We start from the raw sequence: 13,332 nt of genomic DNA on the forward strand, positions 1-13,332 counted from the left end.
ATGAAAGAATGCAATCTTGCGTACATTAATGAATTTGTGGCCACCATCCCTTGGCCTTTTATCATTCCTTCCACCTGCAATCATCCAGGCCAGGCCCGATGTGATTCGCAGCCGGCCCGTGAAGGGGGCACCCGCAAGTCCCTGCCGCGGAGACGCATCCCGCCGGGAGCCCAGGCAGCGCCGGCGGCCGGAAAGGGCCTGGGGGCCGCATCGGAGCGGAGGAAAGTACGCAGCGTCGAGCGCCCAGAGGGCGGCGGCGGGCACGCTCGGACCGACGGCGCGAGACAGACGGACAGACCGCTGAGAGAGCCTGTCGGTGGCACGAAGCGGGCGCGCGGCGCCGCAGCACAAAAGGCGGCCCCCGGCCAAGGGCTGAGCGCAGGACGGCGGGGCGGGCCGAGGGCGGCGGGGGCGGGACAGGACAGACGCGAATCCCGCGGAGGTGAGGCCGGGGGCTGTCCCGCCCCCGAGGGCAGGCCCTGAGCGCCGACCCCGCCCCGGCCCGCTGGGGTGTGGGCTCGGGCTCGGGCTCCGCTCGGCTCCCTCTGCTCGCGAACCCGCGCCGGCGCCGGCTGGGGCTGCCCGGGTGAGGGGACCCGGGAGGGGGCGCCGCGGAGGTCCCGGGCCCTGGGAATTGGGCGGGGACGGGAATGGACCCGGGCTGTGGCTCCTGATTCAGCCGCACGCTCAGATTTCGGGGTTTCACTCCCGGACGGGGAGCGCGTAACTTCCTCATTGCCGCCTGGACCCCTTCTCCTGGCCAGCCGGGCCTGGCTTGAGCCCCGGCAGCTCCGGGCCCCTTCGACCTCCCGGGGCCCCTTCCCCTGCCTTCTGCTCTGCCCCAGTTCGGGGCCATCCGGGCTTGGCTGGGTGTTGCTCGGCGCCCTGGTTACTGGACGGGAGGCGGGGCTCAGGGATTCTGGATGAAGGACCCAGGTAGGGGATGGAGGTTAGAGGCGGGTTGGTAGTGCCTTGCAGACTGATGGGCCGTAATCAGAGAGACGTTGGGAGTTGGTGGGGTCCAGGTGGGTGGGGCAGAGGGGGACCTATGGGAGATGGAGGACCATGGGGGTAGGATGAGGGGCAGGGTTCTGCAGGGCAGATCACCTCCCTGAGGCCTCCCCGTATTTCTAGGATGATGACGACCCCCGTGAGCCTCTTCCCCTCCGGGGACGACCTGGACTCCAGCCAGTTACAGATGGAGCCCGATGAAGTGGACACTCTGAGGGAGGGAGAGGACCCAGGTACACAGGGAGGACCGCCCTCAGGGAGAGGAGGAAGAGGGGGCTGAGACCTCCTGGGGTCTATACTCCTCCACTTTCTTCCCAGCTGACCGGATGCACCCCTTTCTGGCCATCTACGGCCTTCAGCCTCTGAAAATGCACCCCTTGGTGTTCGCCACTGGGGTCCCTGTCACAGCCCAGGTGGTGGGCACTGAAAGATACACCAGTGGATCCAAGGTAGCTGGGCTGGTGCCAGGGAGGGGGATAATGGGAGGGCTGGCCAGAGTAGGGGGCTGTGACCCAACCAGGGGACATCCATTCAGTTCTTCACACCCCCAGGTGGGAACCTGCACTCTGTATTCGGTCCGCTTGACTCATGGTGACTTTACCTGGACAACCAAGAAGAAATTCCGTCACTTCCAGGAGCTGCATCGGGACCTCCTGAGACACAAAGTCTTGATGAGTTTGCTGCCTCTGGCTCGGTGAGGGGGACCAAACTGCTTCCTGTGATGGGCAGGTTGCCCTCACCCTGTGGCAGCATGGGCTGTCACTGCCCCAGCCCCCATCACTCCTTCCTGCCTGTCTCACCCCTAGGCCACAACCTTCCCCACCCCAGGTACTGTCCTCCCCCAGCTCTGGCCACTGGGCCCCCTGCCCTGACCCCGGTTACCAGGAAACCTTCTCTGCTCAGCTCTCCCTGTCCGTGGTTCTGTGCCAGTATCTCAGCTGGGCTGCATGCCCAACATGCCCGTGGCAGCCTCCCCTGTTTTCTTGTCTCCATTCTCAGAGTAGGGGGCCTTCCTTCTGCCAGCCTCTAGGCCTCCTCCCCTGTCCAAGACCCCATGTCCAGTGCTTCAGGAACCCAGGCACTCAGCCTCCCAGCTCTTTCTTAACCCTCACCCCATCCCTTCCACAGCTTTGCCGTTACCCATCCTCCAGCCCAAGAGACAGGCAACAGAGAGATGCCCTCCCTTCCTCGAGCAGGTCCTGAAGGCTCTGCCAGACATGCATCCAGCAAACAGGTGTGACCAGACCTCACTCAGGTCCTCTGCCAAGGCGTTTGGTGTGCAAACGGCTCTGGTCCCATCTCTCTCTCTCTGTCTCCCATCCCTACTTTAGAAATACCTGGAGAATTACCTCAACTGCCTCTTGACCATGTCTTTTTACCGCAACTACCATGCCATGGTAAGGTTCCGGGGCTGGATGCCTGCGTCTTTTGAGGTGGAGCAGAATAATCAGACCCCCGAGGGGCAAAGGATCAGGGTCAGTAGGGTCTGAGGGGCTGAAAACCAGTCTTTCCTCTGAGCCTTTGTCTTCCTCTGCAGACAGAGTTCCTGGAAGTCAGTCAACTGTCCTTTATCCCGGACCTTGGATGCAAAGGACTGTGAGTGTCTGACACTCCTCACCCAGCCATCTGCAAACATCTGGATCTCTCCCTGCCTGAGAATGGGAAAAGCAGTGCAGGGTGCCCTGGGGGTCTGGATTCCTCAGCCAGCATCTCTTCCTGATTTTCCCCACAGGGAGGGGATGATCCGGAAGCGCTCGGGTGGCCACCGTGTTCCTGGCCTCACCTGCTGTGGCCGGGACCAAGTTTGTTACCGCTGGTCCAAGAGGTGAGGCCTGAAGTGGAATAGCTGGGCAGTGGGTGGAGTGAGGAAGGCGATCCGAGGGCAGGGAGGAACGGATGGAGCCCTTCTGCTCCAGGTGGCTGGTGGTGAAGGACTCCTTCCTGCTGTACCTGTGCCTCGAGACCGGCGCCATCTCATTTGTTCAGCTCTTTGACCCTGGCTTCAAGGTGCAGGTGGGGAAAAGGAGCACAGAGGCCCGGTATGGGGTCCGGATCGACACCTCCCACAGGTAAGGCCTCTCTGGCGTGGACAGACACCTAGTGAGCGAAGAGCCAGCTGAGGGCCCTCAGTGGGGTTGAGCAGAAGAGACCAGGGAAGAAAAGAAGGCATTGCCACCCTCCTGGAGCTGGCCATGATTTGGAACCAGGGAACTAGTCTGGCCAGTTCCCTGCTTGGGACTGCTCTTAGAGTCTGGGCTTAGAGAAAGGGGGTTGAGTATAAGCTTGGAGGAGGGACTCTTGATGTAAAAGAAAAGGAACTTCATTCATTAATTTATTCATTCAACAAACCTGAGTGCCTAGCACAATACTAGGTGCCTGGGACCCAACTGTGAATAAGGCAGATAATATGCCCTGTCCCTATGGAGTTGTGAATTAGGGACTAAGGGAGGAAATGGGAAAGAGGAGATCGCTAAAGTAGGGAGGTTTTTGAGCTGGGCCAGAGGCGTGGAGGGCGCGGATTGTGTCCATCTCATTGTTCCTGTCCAGGTCCCTGATTCTCAAGTGCAGCAGCTACCGGCAGGCGCGGTGGTGGGCCCAGGAGATCACTGACCTGGCCCAGGGCCCGGGCAGAGACTTCCTGCAGCTGCACCGGCATGACAGCTACGCTCCACCCCGGCCTGGGACTTTGGCCCGGTGGTGAGACACTGATGTCCCTTCTGAGCTTGTTGTGGCCTTCTTGACCCCCTTGGTGTTCTCTGAGTCCTTGATTCTTTTTTATCTCATTGACTCCTTCTGACCTCAATAACCTCCTCCTTTGACTTCTCGAATCTCCCTCGCCCCCTGACCTCTTTAACCACACAGATCTCTGATTCCCCTCTGATCTTTCTAACCCTCAGACTTGGTAATCTCCTCTAACCCCTGACCTCTCTGACCTCCTGTGACATTTTGAACCCTCTGTTACCACATTGACCCTCTCTGTTCTCTGTGATCTCCTCAAATCTCTCTGATTTATCTGTTCATTTAACAAACATTTTCTTTTTTTTTTTTGCGAGGAAGATCAGCCTGAGCTAACATCCATGCTAATCTTCCTCTTTTTGCTGAGGAAGACCGGCTCTGAGCTAACATCTATTGCCAATCCTCCTCCTTTTTTTTCCCCCAAAGCCCCAGTAGATAGTTGTATGTCATAGCTGCACATCCTTCTAGTTGCTGTATGTGGGACGCGGCCTCAGCATGGCCGGAAAGCAGTGCGTAGGTGCGCGCCCGGGATCTGAACCCGGGCCACCAGTAGCGGAGCGGGCGCACTTAACCGCTAAGCCACGGGGCCGGCCCTAACAAACATTTTCTAAGCATCTACCATGTGCCAGGTCCAGTGACAGGAATAAGACACAGTCCAGTAGGTGGTTCAATCATGAAACAATGGGAGCTTGCCCTACTGGTGGCAGATACAGGGGACTGAGCACAGAGGAGGAGTATCTGCGCCAGCGTGGGGATGTTGGTACTGACTCCCAGAAGGCAGTAATCCTAAGGTTTGCCTTAGCAAGATAAAGAAAATGGAGAAGGGCGGTCTGTGCAGAGAAGCTAGAAATAGCCTGGCATGTTTGGGAACGCAGGACCGACTGTTGTTGCAGCGTGAGGAGGAGTCTGGGAGTCGGCAGCCGCTGATCTGTGCCCGTGCACTAGGCTGTGGAGTTTTTTTTTGAGGAAGATCAGCCCTGAGCTAACATCCAATGCCAATCCTCCTCTTTTTTGCTGAGGAAGATTGGCCCTGGGCTAACATCCGTGCCCATCTTCCTCTACTTTATATGGGACGCCACCATAGCATGGCCTGACAAGTGGTGCATCGGTGCACGCCCGGGATCCGAGCCGGCAAACCCTCCGGCTGCCGAAGCGGAGGGCGTGCACTTAACCGCTATGCCACCAGGCCGGCCCCTAGGCTGTGGAGGTTGACCTTTATCATAAGCAGGGGGAGTCATGGAAGGAATGTTTTGCTTGGAGGTGGTGTTGAGATGTTTTTTTCAACATAGAAACTAATAATAGCTAATACTTATGTAGCACTTACTGTGTGCCAGGAACTCGTCTAAGTGTTTTCCATGTACTAACTTATTGAATCCTCACAACAACCCTAGGAGGCAGGTATGGTTATCTCCATTTTACAGATGAGGAAACTGAGGCAAGGAGAAGTTGAATAACTTACCCAAGGTCACACACCTTGTAAACAGTGGAACCAGGATTCACAACCAGGCAGGCTGGGTCAAGACCTTGCTCTGAACCATCACACTAAACTGTTAGTTATTAAAAAGTCAAACAATATGGAAACACATTAAATAAAAAAATTAAAATTCCCACTCATTGCACAACCCTTTATCCCCCAGCCCTTACTTCTTCCCTACACTCCCTCCCAACAATCCCATTTCTCTCCCCAGAAGTAACCCTGGCAACAGTTTTATGTTCGTGCTCCCAGATCTTTTCTTGTATATTTTCATATGCTTATGCACATATGTTACTTTTTATTTTAACATAAATGAGATTGTGTACTCTCTTCTGTGGCTTATTTTTTCACTTAATACATGTGTTAGAGATTAGGCATTTAGGTGATTTCTCATTTTTCACTCTTATCAATGATGCTACAATGAATATAGTCTTTGCCTAAGCATTTAATAGGATGTATTCCTAGGATTAGAATTACTATGTGCATTTAATGGTATTAAGAGGTATGTGCATTTAATATTCTGATAGATACTGCCAAATTGTCCTCTAAAAAGGCAATAATCAAGGTATGTTCCCATAGTCTATGAGAATGCTCACTTCCCCATATGCTAATATTGAATGTTACCAGTGATTTTAATTTTTGCCAATCTAATGAATTAAAAAACTGTTATTTCATTTTAATATAAATTTCCTTGTTTACTAGTGAAATTGAACATCTTTTCTTATGGTTGACTATTGATTTCCTCTGTGAACTGTCAGTTCTTAATCTGAGGCTTCAGATTCTCTGCTCATTTTTCAGTTGGCTTATGTGTCTTTTTCTTATTGATTTGTTGGCACTCTTTATGTATGATGTATTAATCGTCCCAATCTTTAGTCATTTTCTTTAGTTTATTATGTCTTCTGCAATTTTTAATTTTATTTAGCTCATACTGGCAAATTTATCCCACTTTGATATATCTGATACTGTCTGACCTCTCTGATCACTCTTGATCTTTGACCTTACTGTCACCTCTGACCCATGACTGTCCTCCGGTCTTCACTCTCTAGAGCCTTCTGGCTTCTGACTCCCCTGACCTCCTTGGCTTGGCCTCCCCCCAGGTTTGTGAATGGGGCAGGTTACTTTGCTGCCGTGGCAGATGCCATTCTGCGAGCTCAAGAGGAGATTTTCATCACAGACTGGTGGTGAGTCGGGGAAAAGCCCAAGCAAGAAGGGGCAGGATAGGGCCTGCAACAGATCAACTTATGGGTCAGAGGAGGGAATGGAAGGAGAGGAGTGGCTGGTTGTCTGGGGCTCAGCCCTCACCCCCTGCCCTGAATCCCAGGTTGAGTCCTGAGATTTACCTGAAGCGTCCGGCCCATTCAGATGACTGGAGACTGGACATTATGCTCAAGAAAAAGGCGGTGAGGAGAGTAGGGTCAGGCTGGAGGGGAGATGTGGTGGGGTTGCCTGTGGGTGGAGATTGGTTAGAAGGGACTGCAGCATGGGGGAAGGTAGGGAATCTGAGGCTTCAGGGGGAAGAAACATGCCCATCCTGGCTTAGTGGCCAGCAAACACGGCCTCCTCCTCTTTCTTAAGGAGAACTGAGACCTCCCTCTTCATGCTCCTCCTCTACCCTCTTCATGCTCCTCCTCTACCTGGTACAGACTTCTCTCCCAGGACCCATTACACTTGTTATGTTACCTGGGCATGTACATGTCTATCTCTCCCACTGGACTGATAATATCACTAGTTCCAGTACAAGGCATGTTGTCTGCCATGTTGGGAGCATCCACAGATGTTAATGGATGGGAGGATGATGGAGAGTGAGTGGGTGAGTGGATGGATGGATGATGGAAAGGGAGATGGATGGAAGGATATGAGGTTGGAAAGGTGGATCAATAGGAGGGTGGGTGGGTAGATAGATGAAGGATAGATGGTAAATAAGGGGATGAGTAAATGGTTGGGAAGATGGATGGATAGATATTGATAGGTAGGTGGGTAGACGTGGCTGGATGAGTGGGTAAGCAGATAGGTGACATTCAATCTAAGTTTGCTGTAAGCATCAAGGTGTGGTGTAAGTGGCAGAGCATCGAGGATCTCCAGGCAATGTGGAGGGACATACAGGAGTCCTGAGCAGGGGGAAAGGTTTGGGAGAGTGGAAGGAGGCTGTTCTGGGGAAGCATTTGGATCTGATTCCCTGATCACCAGGAGGAGGGTGTCCGTGTGTCTGTACTGCTGTTCAAGGAAGTGGAGTTGGCTCTGGGCATCAACAGTGGCTATAGCAAGAGGGCTCTGATGCTGCTGCACCCCAACATAAAGGTGACTCTCAGGCCTCAGAGACCCCTCCCACACTCCAGCCCTCCTCACCACACTTCCCCTTCCCCTCAACGCTCCCTTTCCTTGAACGTCTCATCCTATCTCATCCTTCCATCTTTCCATTCTCCCTCCCAACGCCTCCTCTGTCTTCACTCACCTATGCCCACCCTCATGAACTCCTCCATACCTGCTCCAGGTGATGCGCCACCCAGACCAGGTGACGTTGTGGGCCCATCATGAGAAGCTCCTGGTGGTGGACCAAGTAGTGGCCTTCTTGGGGGGGCTGGACCTTGCCTATGGCCGCTGGGATGACCTGCACTACCGACTGACTGACGTTGGGGACTCCTCTGAATCAGCTGCCCCACAGGTAATCCCCCAAGACCTTCCTGGTTCCCCCAAACTCAGCCAACCTAAATCCACACCCCTTCTCAGCTCCAGCCTCCCCACTCCAGTCATTTCAAGCACTACCCACCCTCAGAGTTCCTCAGCCTTTCTGAGACCCCAAGAACCCGCTTTGAAGATACTATGATCCAGTCCCTTCCCCATTTCCACAACCCCACCCCTCATTCTGTTACCGCCCAAGGGGGGTTGTCTGCCCTCCTCAAGATATGCCAATAGTCAAGAGGCAAGGTGGTAGGAGAGAAAGGGTTTTATTACAGCTTGCTAACAAGGGGGAAGGTGGCTGACTAGTGTTGGAAAGAACCATCTTCCAGAACAAAGGCTACAGGCCAGTTATATAGGGGGCTGGTCTCTGGTGGGGGAAGCATCTGGTCTCCGGGTGGGGCAGACATCTGGTCTTAGTTCCTGATAATCTTTTGTGTTACTGGATATGTATCAGAGACCAGAGCAAGCCTCTGATCTTTCAGTTGTCATTGATGATGGCTATCAGCATAGACTCTCTGCCCAAGGTCATCACATTCCTAAGGAACTCAAGAGAACAAAGCTATTGACTTATAGCAGCTGGGCGGGGCTGTAAAATCTACAGAGCACGTCTATCTCCTGGAGGGTGCATATCCAGCTGGGTTAGTTAATCAGAGGTCATTCAAAGTTACAATATGATTTCTTTATTACCATATGGCTTCCCTTATGTCAACCTTGTGTTGAGCCGGTATCAATTCCTCTAGGGATATCAAATGCAGCTGAAGGGGAGGGCCAGGAAAGCAAACTCTCTGTTTCATTCTTACTCTCTGTGTCTCTCTGTGTGTCTGTCTCACACTTTTTCAGTTTTCCTGTCTTCTCTTTGGCCGTGGTTCTGTATGGCCTCCATGACCTCTCCTTGCCCCTGGCTTGGGTGTGTTCCCCCTACAGCCTCCCACCCTGTGCTCAGACTCTCCAGACACCCCAGACCTCTCTCACAACCAACTCTTCTGGCTGGGCAAGGACTACAGCAATCTTATCACTAAGGACTGGGTACAGCTGGACCGGCCTTTCGAGGGTGAGGTTCCCCCTCCTCCAAAGCCCCCGAGAGTTGGGAGCAGGGGTAGAAGTTGGGCTGGGACTGAGAATGGGATGAGCTGGGTCAGGGATAATGCAGCCTTTCCTCTGGTCAGCTCCTCCTCCTCCTTGTCCCAAGTGTCCCCAAGAAACCATCCCTGACCTCTCGCCTGACTCTCCTGTGTCCCCCAGATTTCATTGACAGGGAGACTACACCCCGGATGCCTTGGCGGGATGTTGGTGTGGTTGTCCATGGCCCACCCGCCCGGGACCTTGCCCGGCACTTTATCCAGCGCTGGAACTTCACCAAGGTGCTCACAGCCACCTGTGGAGGCTGGAGGCTGGGAGGGAGCTAGGGGCAGCTTGCCACCACCCACTGACTCTGGCATCCCTCCACTTCAGACTACCAAGGCTAAGTACAAGATACCCATGTATCCCTACCTGCTGCCCAAGTCCACCAGCACCGCAAACCAGCTCCCCTTCATGCTCCCAGGGGCGCAGTGTGCCACTGTGCAGGTGAGGCTCCCGACTTCAGCCTGCCACCTCCCCCCTTCCTTCAACCCAACACCGCAGCCCACTCTGCCTGACCTGAGAGCCCCCTAGACTCCTCCTCTCCCCGGGTCAGAAACCACATCATATTTGCCATCCCCCAGGTCTTGCGGTCAGTGGACCGCTGGTCAGCGGGGACTTCCGAGAACTCCATCCTCAATGCCTACCTGCACACCATCAGGGAGAGCCAGCACTTCCTCTACATTGAGGTGTGGCTGTGGGGAGGGCGGGACAGGGAATGGAGGGTTGGCCCAGGAAAGAGACTTAGGATGTCAGTGGGATCAATCACCGAGGGCTGGTGTAGCAGGGCGTGGAGCCTGGGGGGCGGGGACACGGCTGGGAGCTGAGGGCCGCGGCAAGGGCAGGGGCTAGGCTGGGCTGCTGATGTCTCTCTTTGGTGCCTGCCCCAGAATCAATTCTTCATTAGCTGCTCAGATGGGCGGACGGTTCTGAACAAGGTGGGCGATGAGATTGTGGACAGAATCCTGAAGGCCCACAAGTAAGGCGGACTGGCAGGAGGGTGGGGACTGTGGGCGTGGTTTAAACCCATCTGGAGAGGTGGGGCTTTGGGGATAGGTCACCTCTGACTCTGCCCCTTCCTCAGACAGGGGCAGTGCTTCCGGGTCTATGTGCTTTTGCCCCTGCTCCCCGGTTTTGAGGGTGACATCTCCACCGGTGGTGGTAACTCCATCCAGGCCATTCTGCACTTCACTTACAGGTGACCCCCCAGCCAGACTCTGCCTCTCAATGGCCCTATCCCACTTGTGTCCCTATCCTGACTCTGTCTTGATCCCTTCCTGCTGGACTTTCGAGGTCCATCTCTCTCCTGACATCCCCATTCCCTCCCTAGCCTCCACCTCCCTCACTTGTTCTTTTCCCTCAGGACCCTGTGTCGTGGAGAATATTCAATCCTACATCGCCTCAAAGCAGCCAGTGAGTGCTGGGGGCAGGGGCATGATCCCTGGACCCCTGGGGAGGAGGAGATGGGGAGCTGGAGGCCCCAGGGGGTACAGGGAAGGAGGCTATCATTCTTGCATGCCTCTGGGCTACTGCCCTGAGACCACAGGTGGGCTTTCACTGCAGGAACAAGTATATAGACTAGGCTCTACAGGGCTTCTGAAGTGAGGAGGGCTCCGTCTGCGCATGGAGGGCACCTCTCACCTCACTCTCCCCACCCCCATCTCTCTTACTCGCAGTGGGGACCGTGTGGCGGGACTATATATCCATCTGTGGGCTTCGCACACACGGAGAGCTGGGCGGGCACCCAGTCTCAGAGCTCATCTATATCCACAGCAAGATGCTCATTGCGGATGACCGGACAGTCATCATTGGTCAGTGCTGGATCTGGGCCCCTGGCAGGGAGAGGAGAGTGGGCAGGGGTGGAGCAGGGCCAGCCTGCGGCAATAGGATGGGGGGCGTGCTGAGACAGCAGCTGAGGCCCAGTTGGGGATGAAGGCCAAAGAAGGTGTGTAGCCCACAGGCGAGTGCTCTGGTAGAGGGGATGGGGTGGGGGTTCTGCTGGGGCAAGGCAGACACAGTGTGTCCCGCACCCACTCCAGGCTCCGCGAACATCAATGACCGGAGCTTGCTGGGGAAGCGGGACAGTGAGCTGGCCGTGCTGATCGAGGACACAGAGATGGAGCCATCCCTCATGGGTGGTGTGGAGTATCAGGCGGGCAGGTTTGCCCTGAGTTTGCGGAAGCATTGCTTCAGGTAGAGTTGGGGTGGGGTGCTATAAGGCAGGGGAAGGTAAAAGCGGGGTCTGCCTTTTGAGCAGGTGTGAGGACTGCTTAGAGGCTGTTCTGGATTTGCCAATAGGAAGACTAACTCAGTTTAGGGTACCAGCAAAGTAGAGATACCAAAAGAAAGAAACAATTTTTTTTTTTCCTGAGGAAGATTCTCCCTGAGCTGACATCTGTGGCCAGTCTTCCTCTATTTTGTATGCGAGCTGCTGCCATAGCATGGCCCCTGACGAGTGGTGTAGGTCCACGCCTGGGAACCAAGCCCGGGCCGCTGAAGCAGAGCGCACAGAACTTAACCAATAGGCCACCGGGGCTGGCCCAGAGAAACAAATATTTTAAAGATAATTTAGTATATATTTTTTAAAGCATCAAAGAAGTTGCCAAAGTTGAGACAAATTAAAGCTCTGTTGGACTCGCTTACACTTACTCTACTGTTTAACATTGTATCTATTTTGAATGGCCTGTGTAGGCATGACACAACTTCAAGTTCTCTCAGGATCTTAATCTGGCCCTGCTGGGACCTCTTTCTCCCCTAGTGTGATTCTTGGGGCAGATGCCCGGCCAGACCTGGATCTCCGAGATCCTGTCTGTGATGACTTCTTCCAATTGTGGCAAGACACAGCAGAGAGCAATGCCAACATCTATGAGCAGGTGGGTGCTGAGGGCGGCTGGGGCTAGGGGAAATTCTTGGCTTATCCTATTCAGGCTGGGATGGAGAGAAGCCCCACCACACAGCCCTTCTTAGAAGGGGGATGAGGGTCTAGGGGGCATATCAAGGGATTCAGTGGCTCAGGGTCAGTGTCGGGGGAATCGGTGTGGGGAGTCAGGGTGTCCAGCCCAGTTGGGCTTGGACTCTTGGGAGAGTCTCCCCAAGGCTTATCGGCTTCCGTGTCCCCCACCCACAGATCTTCCGCTGCCTGCCGTGCAACGCCACACGCTCCCTGCGGGTACTCCGGGAGTACGTGGCCGTGGAGCCCCTAGCCATGGTCAGCCCTCCCTTGGCCCAGTCTGAGCTCACCCAGGTCCAGGGCCACCTGGTCCACTTCCCCCTCAAGTTCCTAGAGGATGAGTCTTTGCTGCCCCCCCTGGGTAGCAAGGAGGGTGTGATGCCCCTAGAAGTGTGGACATAGCTGTGGCTCCACCCAGGAGAGATCACCAGCCACTGGGCTCCGCTGAATCTGGCCCCCTGCCTCCCAACTCTGAGGACTGAGGGCACTGCCCTTTGAGACCTGGGGGAGCAAGCATCCATGGAGGGGATTAGAGAAGTCACAGAGGGCCCTTTCTTGAGAAGAGCCGAAAAGGACACTCCCAACCCTGGGCCGGGGAGGCAGAGAGGGCCTCAGAGAAGTTCATCCTCCCCACTGCCCAGTTCAAACCACTGCCTCAGAGGAGAAGCATATCTCCTGCCAGGATGCCTGGGACAAGCCTCTTACTCCAGAAGGAGTGGGCTCTGCCCTGGGTCTTCCCCATCTCTCCCTTCTTCCTCCTGCCCTGGAACCCCCTCCCTGCCCCAGGGTCTCTCCCAGCCCATTGCTGCTAGGGTAGAGGGAAGGACGAAGCCAAGCCACTCCTCGCTTCAGCTCCCACCGTGGGGAGGGGTTGTAGTGGGGGGTAAACACTAACTCCCTCCACCAGCCTGCTGACAGACACTAACTTTGTATCAATTCAATAAGCATTTCATAAATAAAAGCATAGAAAAGGTCCCTGTGCCTCTCCCTTGCCAAACTGAGTGCTTGTCTCAGCCTCCCCCACACACATAGCACCAGGCCCCTCCACCTTCTCTACGCCCCGCTCCTTTCTTCTTCCTGCTGCTGCAGCTCTGCTCTACTTGTCTGTGGCTTTGGGAGCTCAGTCACCTACCTGCTGGGAGGAGAAGGTCTTCACACAGTGCTTCCTGGGTAGAAGGAAGGCCAGGGCCAATCTGAGACACCTGGAGAACCATGAGGGAGGTACATGGAGAAGGGCCTGGAGGGGCTGCCACCTGTGCCTCAAGTGACACCATGGGAGAGGCTTAGGGAAGCCCCCTTGCGAGTGGTTAGGGTATAGGCTTGAGGTCAGGAAGAACTGGGCCCAAATCCTGGACTTGTCACT

The 13,332-nt window shown here is 55.0% G+C and overlaps 1 protein-coding gene across 1 annotated transcript; it reads left to right on the forward strand.

The window, feature by feature from the left end:
- The first annotated feature begins 611 nt into the window (after nt 1–611).
- On the forward strand, nt 612–12,944 carry PLD2 (phospholipase D2). The gene is made up of 25 exons (XM_087440564.1): nt 612–936; nt 1,135–1,244; nt 1,330–1,460; nt 1,563–1,705; nt 2,140–2,245; nt 2,343–2,408; nt 2,549–2,607; nt 2,744–2,836; nt 2,928–3,080; nt 3,559–3,708; nt 6,319–6,402; nt 6,543–6,621; nt 7,409–7,519; nt 7,713–7,883; nt 8,825–8,951; nt 9,143–9,261; nt 9,353–9,466; nt 9,604–9,708; nt 9,910–9,998; nt 10,104–10,217; nt 10,383–10,432; nt 10,696–10,830; nt 11,059–11,212; nt 11,778–11,892; nt 12,147–12,944. Exons 2-25 carry the CDS (start codon nt 1,136–1,138, stop codon nt 12,369–12,371), a joined length of 2,802 nt encoding a protein of 933 aa, XP_087296690.1. The 5' UTR covers nt 612–936; nt 1,135; the 3' UTR covers nt 12,372–12,944.
- The last annotated feature ends 388 nt before the right edge of the window (nt 12,945–13,332 follow it).

Source organism: Ceratotherium simum, chromosome 16 (genome assembly GCF_057802395.1).
Source record: "Ceratotherium simum simum isolate JZ-2026a chromosome 16, ASM5780239v1, whole genome shotgun sequence".
Taxonomy (NCBI): Eukaryota; Metazoa; Chordata; class Mammalia; order Perissodactyla; family Rhinocerotidae; genus Ceratotherium; species Ceratotherium simum.

Excerpts from the sequence above, each read along its gene's own strand:
- PLD2 (XM_087440564.1), top strand. The coding sequence starts at position 1,136 with ATGATGACGACCCCCGTGAGCCTCTTCCCCTCCGGGGACGACCTGGAC. Across the intron at positions 3,709-6,318 it reads CCTGGGACTTTGGCCCGGTG|GTTTGTGAATGGGGCAGGTT; the intron begins GTGAGACACTGA and ends GCCTCCCCCCAG. Across the intron at positions 6,403-6,542 it reads ATTTTCATCACAGACTGGTG|GTTGAGTCCTGAGATTTACC; the intron begins GTGAGTCGGGGA and ends CCTGAATCCCAG.